This window comes from Chaetura pelagica, unplaced genomic scaffold (genome assembly GCF_000747805.2).
Source record: "Chaetura pelagica isolate M959 unplaced genomic scaffold, ChaPel_1.0 scaffold106, whole genome shotgun sequence".
Classification (NCBI taxonomy): Eukaryota; Metazoa; Chordata; class Aves; order Apodiformes; family Apodidae; genus Chaetura; species Chaetura pelagica.
The window spans coordinates 4,260,525-4,274,369 of NW_009954222.1; the positions used below are offsets into that span (position 1 = coordinate 4,260,525).

The 13,845-nt window shown below is 36.0% G+C and overlaps 1 protein-coding gene across 1 annotated transcript in view; it reads left to right on the forward strand.

Moving 5' to 3' along the window:
- The window catches only part of UCHL3 (ubiquitin carboxyl-terminal esterase L3 (ubiquitin thiolesterase)), a 39,675-nt gene that overhangs the window by 12,219 nt on the left and 13,611 nt on the right, over window positions 1-13,845 (forward strand). The window contains exons 3-5 of the mRNA XM_010003496.1: window positions 1,377-1,533; window positions 1,895-1,980; window positions 3,089-3,136. Coding sequence (XP_010001798.1) covers window positions 1,377-1,533; window positions 1,895-1,980; window positions 3,089-3,136 — 291 coding nt within the window. The remainder of the gene's footprint in view (window positions 1-1,376; window positions 1,534-1,894; window positions 1,981-3,088; window positions 3,137-13,845) is intronic.

Genomic DNA, 13,845 nt, shown 5'->3' on the forward strand with positions numbered 1-13,845 from the left:
CAGTTTTTCCAAAACAGCTATGTAAGCGGTACTTTTGAGGCTTGATTTCAGTCATCTTGGTGGTTTTGAATTTATTAAACTCCTAACTGACTTCAGGAAATTTTCTTTCTGACAACTTTGAGGCATTGTTTTCTACGTGCTGTGGCTTGTCTGGCTACTAGAGCTACAGGTCTGAGCTCCCTCTGTGACTGTCACCTTTCTTTTGCCTCCCTGCCTGTGCAAACTTCTGTTCTTGGATCATGCTATGGGTGCATCATCCCATGGCAATGAAGAACCTCTTGTTCCAGAAGGTGCATGCAATTTCATCCTGAAGAAGCATATGACAAACAGAACCAGAGAATCAGCATGTGCTCTGTTGCATTGATCAATCAAATATGACCGCTAGCCAACTACTTGAGATTTTCTCCAGCATGTTAATCCTTCAGAAACATAAGGGACATAACTGTTTCTATCAACTGCTTAATCTTTCATGTGAAGTCTCAGTGTTCTGTAACTATTTTGTTGACTTGTAGATAAGTGATGTCAAATTAAAATGCTTTGTAAATACTCTTACTTGGACCATCCAGAACATTCAGATAAGTTTCAAGTGTGGAATTGTGGTGCTGGAAAAATGTCTTTTTTCTATTTGTCACTGATGGTACATAGAGTCTGAGAGAGATTTCTCAAGGGTTTTCATGAAGAGTTAATTGAGAACATTTGTATTCAAAGCTTACTTTTGTCATACTTGTATATAAAGATTGTCTACTTCAATTTTTATTTTTGTCTTCAAAAGAACCTGGTAAAAAAGGCAAAGGAGGGAGAAAGAACAGTGTTGTCTGGAACATTTGCAGTTTTCTTTCTTTCTTTTTTCCTGTTTGAGAAGAAAATTGTAAAATAAACAAACAAGAACTAACCAACCAACCAAAAAACGCTAAAAACACCCCCGTTGCAAAGAACCACCAAGCCACAACCAACAAAAAAACCCTAAAAAATCAACACACAATATAACAGATTGTAGTCAATTAGGAGCTTTACAAAACAAGTCCTTCAGGTTGTTCAGTCAAGCTAAATTAATCTTATTCTATATTCTTGGAAAAAATTAAATATAAAAATGGAACATGTAAGGCTGCTTCATGCTGATTAAACACATTAAGTGTTTCAAAATGATGTTTCAAGTGTGACTTTTTTTGGCTAGTGATAGGGTATTGATTTAAGAAACAATATAGAGCTATTGGGTACATTAACATATACTTGTTGGACCACGTGTTAGGCATTAGAAATTGCAGCTTGAAGTGTTTTTTTAGTTAGCTGCTGTTTTTTTAAAATTATTTTTGCTTGGATTATGTAGCCAATATCTATTTGTATTATTTGTGAGATGTCTGTGACTTTCCTTCTAGTATGAAACCTTCAGAACAGAAGAAGAAGAAAGAATAAAAGCTAAGGGGCAAGATGTCAAACCATCAGTGTATTTCATGAAGCAGACCATTAACAATGCCTGTGGAACAATTGGACTAATTCATGCTATTGCAAACAACAGAGATAAAATGAACTTTGGTAAGTTGTTTTTGTTTGGTAGGTGAGTTGTTTTTTTTTTTGGCTTTTGCCTTTTTTTCCTGGACTGTGGAAAGGCATGGAGGGAAGGATACATTTCATACTATTTTCTCTGAATATAACATTCATAGAAGACGATCTCTATTCAAAGAGCATTTCTATCCATAATTATAAAAACAATATTTCATACTAATCCATAAACTGAAGCACTCAAAACATTGCAAACTGCAGCAGGTGGCAGCCTTCAATGTCTTAAAGATACGATGTAGTTATATCTTTAAATATGTTTTTATAAGCATTCTATAAGCTTTAAATGGATCTGGAGCTAAAGCAAGACTAATTATGTCTTTTTTATTTTTTAAAGAAACTAATTCTTCACTGAAAAAGTTCCTAGAAGATTCATTATCTATGACTCCTGAAGAGAGGGCCAAATATCTAGAAACTTATGAAGTTAGTATCATGTGTTTTTACTATTATTTAAAATGGTATAAGAATTACTTACATGAGCAGGTACTGTCCTTAAGACTTGACCCAGTGAAGCACTTAAAACAGTTTTATTTTAAAAGTCACCTTGTGATCAGACAGTTGCTACAAAGAAAACCCTGCTTTGGTAGGTTAAATTATTCCTGCCTACCCTCAACTCAGTCAACAGAATGGATTTTGTCAAGGTTCCTCACCCATATTAATTCACTGGCTTAGTTTACAATGACTTTGAAATGGATGAGAAATGTGTGCATAATCTTTTTGGTAGGTTTAGGATGCAGTTTAATGGACAATTTAAGCTGATCTGGGAGTATAGTTAAAAGGACAGTCCTGCTGCTTCCTTTCATTTATGCCTTCTAGCCATCTCCTTTTGGCTCCAGCATTTTAAAGCACACAGAGAGCTGATTTTGCTGAAATACAGTCTCCTTCCCCCAGCACCTTGAGCAACTAGATGAGCTAGTTTGTACTGTGGTACTGTGGCCATATTGTCAGTGCAGTTTGAAAGGATGCTGCAGAAATGTGGGCAGTGGCAAAGTGGCAAAAGGGATAAACAGCACAATTGCTCCTGATGGTAGTGATGATCCTTTCTCAAAATCTTGACAATTTCCAAGTCTGAGTTTGATTTGTGTTATTGTGAAGGCCTCAGGAGTAAGTGTGTTAACATATGGCTGAGGGGAGGTAGTACCAATCAGAAACAGTACCAGTTTAATGACATTTTCTGTAAAAATGTTGGACATGAAATGTCTGACCAGAGCTTCTATCCAAAGCACTTGATCTGGTCAAGAAGTGATTATAACAAAAACACTTGCCTGTAGTGTTTTCTTTGTGTAGAACTGCCATTGCAACCAGTTAGGTATTTGATTTGAATTTACTGTGATGAATCTGAAATATTGGTCTTCCAAGATCCTTGGAAATTGAAATTATTTGTTTATGTATTTTTAAAATTTATTTATTACAAGCACTCAACAAAAATAGTTACATCTCTGGCATTTGATAAAATGAAGAGCATACAACGATTCTGAAAACACTGAAAGTCTCTCATTTCAAATCTGATTGAAATATGTTTTAATTTTAGGCTATTCGTGTCACTCATGAATCCAGTGCCCATGAAGGTCAGACTGAGGTATTCATTTTTTTTAAAACCACTTTGTTAGTAGTTACTTTGAGTTTAATACAATTGAAATGTAAGCAATCATATATTGAAGGTTTACAGTGAATGGAGATCATTGCTTAGTTTGCAGTATTGTGTCAGTCAAAAATCGGGGCACAAAATCAAGTGGAATTGTTGGAAGGGACACCAGACCTGAAGCTTGCTTGTGTATTTTTGGTTTTGCTTTTCTTTTCTCCTTTTTAAGCTTTTATATAACTTGAGTGACCTTTTTCAAGCTTAATTTCGGAGCAAACCAGCCAATATAGTAGTATTTTTAATGAAAGTTGAAGTTTAATGTTGCAGATTTGTAGGAAAGATTGCAAGATTCATAGTAATCATGCAAGTGGAATAAATATTTTATAAGAGTCTGTAAAGTCTTACTTTGGGAAAAAAAATAGTACAATACTCGGTTTGCCATTGTTTTTGTGGATTTTGTATACAAATAATAACTCAGTTCAGTTCTCACTAATACATTTATTTATAAGCTTTCATCCCCAACAGATTGAGTGATACATAAAAAAATGCCAAACCCAACCCCAAAACCAACAAAAATCCTTTAAATAAAAAAATTAACATTCAACATTTTTCTGTTTCAGTCATACTAAGGCAGTTTGTCATATTTCCAGTTTAGATTTCAGTGTCTGTTCCACAAAAAAGAAAATCGATTAGATTGTTGCTAGCAGTGTTTTGTGTGACAAAGACAGGAGTCCTCCTTTGTTTGGCTGTGTCTCCAATGGCTCATCTGCTTTCTTCATTTCTCTTTAAAGTACAGTAGGTGAGGTTTTCTTTCTTCTTGTGGCTTGTGCAGTGTCTTCTACGTAATGTAGGAGAAAGAAAAGCAGTTCTTTCTGCCTCTCCTTGCCCCAGGTATGAGGTATCTGACAAGATATTGCTTGTATAACTTTACTATTAGTGGACTGTTGGATTCTACATTCCAGTTAATGATTGCTGGAAGAGAAGGATTACAGTGGTCAGTTTCTTTCTGTGATTGATCATGTATGTGTGATCTATGTAGCTTTAAGGTGAGTTGCTAAGCAAATGAGTTGAAGCTGAGAGCTAGAGTTTTGCCTCCATGAGTGCTTTAACAGGCTTCGTACGTTTGATAGCTGTGAATAATTTGCCTAGTTTTGAAAAGGGGAAAACAAAATGGGACTGTGTTCCTAGCCATTTTGATGATCAACATTTTATATTCTATATAAAACTTTCACAGGTCATCTATAGACTGGATTAAAACTGGTTTTTTTGGGGAGGTTTTTTGTATTAGAATACGTGAGGTTTTTAATGAAGTTTACTGTTTTGTTGTTTTGTTGTTGTTGTTGTTTTTATTAAACAACTTAGTATTTTCCTTAAAACCAGATATTTTTTTTTTTTCTTTCAGAGACTAAATTTAAAGAACAGTTAAGCAGCTTTCATTTTGTTAATTAATTTTAGGTTTGCAAATTTGAAATATTCTAAATTTAGATTTATCCTTTAGGCCAGGTTTTGAACCAGGTTTGATCCAAGTTCTGTGTTAAGACTCTTGCTTTCTGTGGCTCCTGGTCTCACTTTTTTGCTACAGTGAAGCAAATAAATAGATAAAGCAATCGTGTAGGTACTTCAATGTGTAAAAAATGTAATTCTGTTGAAAATTACTTTAGTAGTAAGCAGTAATATCTGGGAAAAGTTCCACAGGAGAAGCGTATTGGATTCAGGGGTTTCAAAGGAAGTTTGATTCTGGTCCCATATTCTAGCATCATAATGCTGGTAATTAATGTAAGACTCTTGAAAAGCCTTTCCATTAAACTTCATACTGCTGAAGCTTACACTTTCTCAAGTGACAGGTATTTCATATCCAAAGATGCCAAAGAAAAGGATTAGGAATCTAGGTTTTTATGATAAGGCTTCATAGATCCAGCTCCGTCTCCTTTCTATGTGATAGTTCCTGAAAGGCAGCTGTTGCTGAGACTAGAATAGTTGACAGCTATGCAGTATATCCTCTTTGTTCTTTCATGAGTCTTCTGAGCATATACTTTTGTTTATAATATCTAGGATGTCTGAAGATGTGGAAAATATAACCTACTTTGCAGAACTGCACACACTTCTAAGCTGGTCCTTTATATTGCTTCTTCATGTTTGAGTTTTTCTGGTTTTCATTTGTTTTTTTTTTCTTTTCCTTTTTGTTCTCCTTGGGCCTGCTTCAGCAGTTCCTGAATGCTGAAACGCTGTACTACCTCGCATCTTAACACTTTTAATACCCTCTTATAAAAAACAAAACAAAAAACCTGCATAACCCCACAACTCTTCAAAAATATTAGGAAGACAATACCGTTTGTGTATACTAGAGCGTCCACATTAACTGTCTAATCTGCAGTTATAATTAATGAAATTATGGCAAGATCTGAGGGAGGAAAATTAATAATTAATGGTATTTATCAGGGTTAGGTTCATAATCTGTCTTTCTTGTTGTACTGTCTTGGGTTGTTTTATTTCAAAACAATCATAGTTACTATTTTCAAGTAATAGATCAGAGAATCTGAGGGGAGAATATTTTGAAAACAGGAAAACGTGTAATTACATGAGAGAGACTTCCAGGTCTAGAGTAATTTGCAGACCAAATATCCCTTTTGAATGTGGACTTGAGGAAGAAACTGATTTTGTATCCTACATATTAATTTTCATTAATAATAAAAAGCTACTGTATAGTTTTCTGAGAGAGTAGAAAAGGAGAAAGATGCAAAAACACTTATAAGCTACTAGAAATTGTTTAACTCAATTAATTACATGCTATGTTTGCTTGAGGGAAGTTATTCCAGGTAGAAAGTATTATCTGTACTGATTCTTGAAATTACCTTTTTGTGAATACTATAATGTGAGTAGCAAAATGTTTTTGTTCTGCTCTCATATTACTGGTATCCATATCCAGTACTTCGCAGCTATGCTTCATTACAGCTCAATTCTACAGTAAGGTAAATGGCAAGCTATACCATAGAAAGCACTTTTAAAAAGATTAATTTGCTTTTAGCCAAAGAACTAGATCTAGAGAATCATCTGTATTCAATGTCTGCATTTCTTTTATACTGAGAATTTCTTAACTGTAGAGTATATGAGTGGCATGACAGGAAAATTAATTCAGATATTCAAATTTTATTTTGGTATATGGTGCTGAAGGAAGCAGAATTGAATATTATTATTTATATATTGTTTTCCAGGCTTTGACATGCTTAGCTCTCATTTAAATAGTATTCAGATAAAAACTTAAGGTATCTGAGGTTTTAGCCAGTGTGTCTGCAGCTGTTGAAATAATTCTGGATTGTCAGATTACCTACAATATCTTCTGTCTTCCGTCAGCTTCCCAAACAGCTTCCTGGAACAGCTCACCCTGTAGCCTTGTAGGAGCTAATGCTGGCACAGAGGGGTTAGAAGCACACTCTTGGGACAAGTGGAGAAGGCTTAACTTACTAGACTTAGATCAGCTTTTGGTGCTGTGGACAGCAGATAGTTGTGGTGTTAAGTAATTGGCAGGCTGTTGGTGCAGCATCAAGGCATCACTAAGTGCTGACACATGACTTTCTATATCACTTCTTGTTGTGAAGTTCAAATGATAGAGTGAACTTTTTATTATGTCTTGCGGTATTTGTGGCATATGGAACCACTTCTGTGTTTCAGGTTGAAAGTTTTTGGACAGGGGAGTTTTAGCATGGTTTATGCATTACTGCTTAGCAGAACGTGATTTGTGGTCTTTGGGAGGTTTACTTCTTTAAATGTTATTACAGCATAGTCCAAAGTCATGTTTCAGTCAAGGAAATAAAGACAAGTGAAATGGCTACTTGAAATAACTGTGTTAGATACTAGCTAGGGAATAATAAGAGCTTTTGATTTTGTTCATGGCCTAAATTCTTAGAAGAAAATTAGGAGCTTTTGAATTCCATTTTTTTCTTTGCTCTTACTTAGATGCTTATTGGGAATGTCTAAATAAAGTTTAACCTTTCAGTTACTAGTTACTATGGAAAAGAGAATAAAACAGAACTGGAATATAAATATATATCAATTATTTTGGGGAGCACAGAAAATACAGCCTTTACTAAAGTAGCCAACAGGAGTTACAGAAGCACACTTCATGTATCTCTTTACCAACTGATGGCTTTGGCTACTAGAACTGTATGTTGGGCTAAATGAGGCTCAGAACTGAGAAGACTGAGGTACTGCATCTGAGCAGCTACTTCAGATGAAAACAGCATTCTTGCACCTCATTAGACAGCTCTAAAAATTATTGATGGTGGAAAAACTAGCCTTTGAAAATAAAAAGTGGGGTTTGACTCAGTCGGCATAAAAGTCACAAGTAAGAAGTGGTCTCAGATGTTCATAAAACCCCTGAAATTTTTGTGCACATCAGTATGTTTACTTAGATATACTTTTTGTTCACAAGTATGATCAGGAATATTTTTCACATGGATTGAAGTTGGCAGCCACTAAAAAAACTACCACAGCTTGATTTCTTCCTTAACTCAAACCATAGCTGCAAACTGTAGTCTGCAATGTTGTTTTGTGTGCCTTGAGAACTATAATCTTGCTTGGAATGTGCTAAATTAGACTTTGATCACTGTAACAGTCGTTAACATTGGCAAGAACTAAGTAGAGTCAATGCACTCTGTTCTCAACTGCTATAAAGCTTGAATTTCCAAAGATCTCTGGTTCCCTGGGGCATTACAATTTATTGTTAGAGAAGAAACACAAAGGAGCTTCCCTTTTGCTCCTGCCAAGAACATATGGTGGGTTTTTTTTTTTCTTAAATAGTCCATATCCCTCAGTGTTTCTTCTGAATAAGCTGTAGTCTTGTAAAGAAACATTTGCATCTCGGGAGAATATAAAATAAATCATATAACTGTCTCCAAGATTATTTTTGTTTAGTTTAGTGTTAAAGAACAAGCATGTAATCTGTCCTGTAAAGGCAATGAAGTTGCCTAAAAATGTTAGCCATAGCTTTTTCTCTTTTGCAGCCTATGCAATAAAAGTGTACGAATGAGCTTGCTAGAATCATGTGAAATGTTTTGGAAATCAGACTTGGTCAGCTTTTGACTCCTTGCATTGCCCTGTTCTTTAATGTGTCTGTTTCAGAGACATGCAGCAATCTGATTTCTAGACTTTACTAAGCAAATAACTAATAAGGTATTAATGTAGTATTGCTCTGAATTATCATTCTGGGTCTTATGCATAAACATAACACCTGTGGGAAGGAACTCTGATTCCTAGGATGAAACAGCTATAGAGGATATTCGCACCCATAAACCAGCCTGTGAAGTTCAGTAACAAGTGTATAACAGATACATAACAAGTGAAAGTAACAAAATATTTCTACAGTTTCAAATCCAACATCTCTGCAAAACAGCTGCCATAAGGTTTTTTTGCACGTCTCCAGTCCCTAATGGTGCCAGTGCTGTTCTTGTGCTCTCTGTGTAAAAGACAGTAACCAGCAGGCTCTAGCCACATGTTTGCTCACTGGCATTTTAGCAGGCTGATCTTGACAGGTCATGGTTGAGTTCACACTCAACTTCATTCCCTCAGGCAGAAGAGAAACTCATTTGGCTCTCTTTTCTTTATCCAACCCCAAATTCTGGTGGCATAAAAAATAATACAAGAACTTAGTATCCTGAAGTCATTTTATCAGTAGGGCTGAAGCTAGATGGTGGGCTAAAACTACTCAGGGAATTGATGTTGCATCAACCAACTTTGCTTGCTTGAATGGAAGCAAAACACCGTAGCTGGGTGTGCAACAATGCTTTCCAATATATTTAAGGAAAAAAAATGCAGAGGAAAAACTGTTTGAAGAAAATCTGGTTAATTTAGGTTTTGCAGAGCTCCCTAACCTTTGGAATTTTCTTTTTTGTAATTCCACTAATTTTTGATCACAGAAGTTGCCATTGTGATAATCTAGCTTGGCTTTTGACTAACATAGGTCATAGAACTTTACATTTAGGTTTTCAGAGAGAAAGTAATTATCACTCATTTTGGAAAGATTTTTTGGGGTGCTCTGATACCACAATTTTTCTCATCTTTAAGGTCTGTCTTTACACATACGTCTAGCAAAGTAATACTCTCGGGATACTGTCCATTCTTAATCATGGATTAAACTGATATAGAGACTACTGTAAAGGTTTTCTCTTTACTAGCTGCAGAAACACTAAACTTACTGGTGCAGAAGTTTCTGAGCTAGCAGATACAGCCCAATTCAGTTAAAAACTGTAGTCTCAGTTTCAATACTTACTAATGCTGATAATTATCATGGTGACAAAACAAGTAGGTCTGTGCAGTGTGGAGTTTGTGAACCTTAACTTCCTAAAAATTTGCATGCTGTGCAGGCTTTTGTTGCATGGGAGGAAGTTCTAGCTAGGAGCAAGGCTTTTCTTGCAGTTGAAATATTCATTATGTCTCTTGTTCCTGTGAATTCTGTTGATTTACTGTTAGAGATGAGCTCTTGAAGCAGCTTCTGCATCTGTGGAATACTTCCTTTGTCAGATACCTCTTCCCTGTCTGGCTGCTTATCTTCTTATAAAAGCTTGAAGGAACTTAATATCTCTCCAGATTTCACCACCACCACCAAAAGAGGCTTGAAATGCTGTTAAAAGATTTAAAACACTTGTGAAAGAAGGAGGAGGAAGAGGGTTTGTTTTTTTCAGATAGTATGATGCATAGATTTTAATTTGCATGTAAAAAACCCAGTAAGCATAATGACTTCTAAGGAATAAGAATATTATTATGCTTTTGAACTGCCATAGCAACCCTTTAAAACACTGTGTTTAATTTAATAATGAGCAAGTACTTAAGCAAAACAAAGCCTCAAATTGTGGTGGGGAAAAATGATAGATATTAAGTGTATCCTCTTTGAATATGATCTTAAAGCCATAATAACTCTTATATTGCCCTTTTGGCTAGAAAAGTTGCACCACTTATTGTCACTTCAATGTTCCCCCCATCTCTGCTACAGGGCTTACTGTACAAAGACTTTTATAATGAGGCCACAGACACTTTGTTTCCTTGGAGGAGTTATTGCACACTCATGGATTGACTCTACTGAGCAGATGCAGAACATGTGGGAGGCCCTCTGATCCCAGGGTTGTGCATAGGAAAAGTAGACTGGGACTAGAAGTATTGAGCTTCCAAATAGGTGAGTGGTTACAAAACCACTAGCAAATTAATCAGCAAAAAATATTTCCTCTTAGAAAGAAATGATCATCCAATACCAGATGCTGCTTTGTCCTGTCAGGTCTTCAATGCATTAGATGTGGCTGAGGTACCTCGCTTGATTGAGTTCCCCAAACAAGATAAGCATAGAGTTCCTTTTCTCTAGAACCTACCAGGTTTGGGCATGAGCCAAGTCATGAGCTATTCAGCATGGTCAGACTTCTGCACTTTTAGGTATGTGAAAAGCACCACTCTTGGTGCCTGACAAACTTTATAGGTGTTTCCTTTAAATCTTAGATTTAAATGGCTCTAGGCTTTAAAAACAACTATACGTAGGAATGAGGTTTTGATTGGGACGGATGATAATTGCCTGAGCATTGTTTTGGACTTATTCTATAAAGCTTTTAACTTGTTTATAATGTATTTCTTGTATTACAAATCATAAGCTTAATGTGCTTTCTGGTTTAAATTACAATAACATTCAATTCTATTTCAAGGCTTTTGTTTTACCACTTCAGATAATTGACCTGCAATTTTCATCACAGAAATATGCTCCTGTTATCCTCTCATCTTGTGAAGTTAGTCTAATTCTCTCTTCTCTGCAGTTTCTTGCTTTGAATAAGTCTTGTTTGAGTGGAATGTCTCAAGATACTAGTTTGTCATCCACATTTTAAATGAAATGTGAAATGTATAGCTTTGTATCTTTTATTTGGATATGTGTATTTAACATGAATTTCATATTAATATTGATACATAATCATTTTTGTTTACTACTCAGTTGAAAACAACTTTAGTTGACAAAATTTGTTCTTACTACTAAAGCAATGCATGGAATGTTATGGCTATTGCAGCCCTGTTAATTTGACATAATCCAGTATTTAATTTGCTTTTCTAGAGTTCCTGTACACTATCTATTGAAATTTCACTCTTACAAATGCAAAAGTGTATTTTCAGTGGAGAGGGAGTTTCTTTGTTTTCATTCATCTCACTAGGAGACCCACTATGACAGGAAACAAAAGATAAAAAGATTAGATGAGTGGAATTTAAAATGAGGACAAATACTGACCTAGAAATATTAAACTATTAGTTGCCTTACACTTCATTCTAGGTAATAAACTCAGTTTTGAGAACAGTCTTTTATGGTCTCATCACATTCAGACAAGGGGCTTTTTTAATATCTTCTCATTACTTTAGCAATATTAGCCAGAAAAGAAATTAGTGCAATCATTAAGAATGATAAAAGTGAAGAATTGTGGTAAAAATGGTAACAAAAGTAAAAAAGACTTTATAAAAAACATCTTTCAATATACTTGTCATCCCTGTGCTGTTAAACAAATCTTAAATTTGGTATTGTTCAAAGTCTTATTAATGGTTTCATAGTACATTATGCTACAAGTGCTAAAAGATTGGGTTGAGAAGTTTAACAGTTTTCAGTCAATGGAATGCATCAAAGCCAGAGTGAATTCCTGCTCTCAACAAGTTTTTCAGTTGTTTTTTTTTTTTAAACTATTTCTAAGTAAACAGCTACTCTTTGTTTTAATAGCAACAGCTTACAAAATTTTAAAACATAACGTAGTGTGTCTTGCCTTTTGTTGTCAACTGTCTGGTCAGCAAAGCTCTTAAATGTCTGCCCCGCAGAAGGTTCTAATCTCACAGGTTCCTCCCTCCATAGGGGGGTCTGTGGAGTGTGGGGACTTCTAGAAGCCATGTTTTATCACTTGTCTTTTGGTGTTTTCTTTGGCAAGCTGAGAATAAATTGTTTTTAAAGCCACCTGATATGTTATCTAAATGGAAAATGTCTCATTTTAATCTGTAAGTGAAGAATTTGAAAAAAACAACCCACATCAGTAGTACATATAAACTATAATAGCCATTCAACACTTGTAAGCTTCTCTGAATTGTAAAAGTATTGTCATTGCTAAATTCTTCATGCAGATACGTTTTTGGGCTGGAGGTTTCCTGGTTTTACCCTTTTTTATGTGGAGCTGCTGAGATACAGGGGTGGATCAGAATGCTTGAAAATCAGGAACTAATTGGAAAAAAATCCCCAAAGGTGACTAACCTGCAGAAAAACCTCTTTTCTCCAGACAGATTATGAGACTTGATAGTTGTCATAGTTTAATGCAGGGCCAACAATTAAACTAATGACAATAAGCTCTCTATCCCCTCCCACCCAGACAGGGAAAGGAGAGAGAGAATAAGGAGAGGGGCTTCCAGATTGAAAACCAAACTAGACAGCTTCAATTAATTACTAATGATAAAAGAAAATATTTACAAATATATGCAAATATGTGCAGGAATGTGCAAAACCCTTATCACCTCCTCCCACCCTCAGAAACTCCCACTGCACTCCCCTGAGCCAAGGCAGTCCCACAGAGTTCCCAGACTGCTTCCAGAGATAGCGATAAGGCAGGCAGGAGCTGAGTGTAGAGATACGAAGGAAGAGGAGGAACACATCGACCTGGGGATCAGGGAGATGGATAGACAGAGTCCTCCTTGGATGCTGGCCATAGAATCATAGAATGGTTTATGTTGGAAGGGACCTTAAAGATCTAGTTCCAACCCCCCTGCATGGGCAAGGACACCTTCCACTAGATCAGGTGGCTCAAAGCCCCATCCAACCTGGCCTTGAACACTGACAGGGTTGAGGCTTCCACAACTCCTTGGGCAACCTGTTCCAGTGTCTCACCACCCTCACAGTTAAGAATTACCTCCTAATATCCTTTAGTGTCTGAAGCAGCAGATTCAACAAGTGGAGCAAAGTAGCCTTGGTCTCTCAGCAGTGACTAAGCATTTGGGCATTGTCAGTCCACCAGCTGGAAACCTTGCTGTTAATTTCAGCAAGCGTGCTGCTTAGAAAAGAGAACAATGAAGAAAAAAAAATAATCAGTAAAAAGCAAATGGGCTTCATCCTGGCCCAGATCAGGACAACAGCATTCTATGCTTATCTCTGAACTCTGCAGTTTCTACTCTACTGGATACTTGCTCTTCAGGAAGAATTCCTATCTTTGTCTTTGTTCTTTAAGGTCAGCAATATGGGAGCAGAAGGAACCAATTCATTGTCTCACTTCTGATAGGGGGAAAAAAAAAAAAAAGATTGAATGGGAAAGCAGATCAATTGCTTCAAAAATGATACAACATAAATTATTTTTACTAGTGGTTGTACATTAGTTAAAAAGAGTTAAAATAATCTTTTTCAGAGCAGCTATCTAAGACTGTTTTCAAAGTCTACTGGAGTCATCCAATTGAATGCATAATGTGGGACATACCTTAAGGAACTGCAGCTTCTGTTCTGCTTGCATAACTTTGATGGATTGTCAAGCAGCTGGCACATCATCTCAATGTAAATAAGTGAGATATCATTGATGAGTTTGTTTGCTAGGAAGGCTCTGCTGGGATTGGTTGTAAGACCTGTACTGTTAAACAACTCTCAGTGACATGGAAGACAACATAAAAATACACCCCAAGACCAACAGGCAGTGTAAAAAGATCAAGAGAGAGCAAAGCACAAGACACAGGACAAT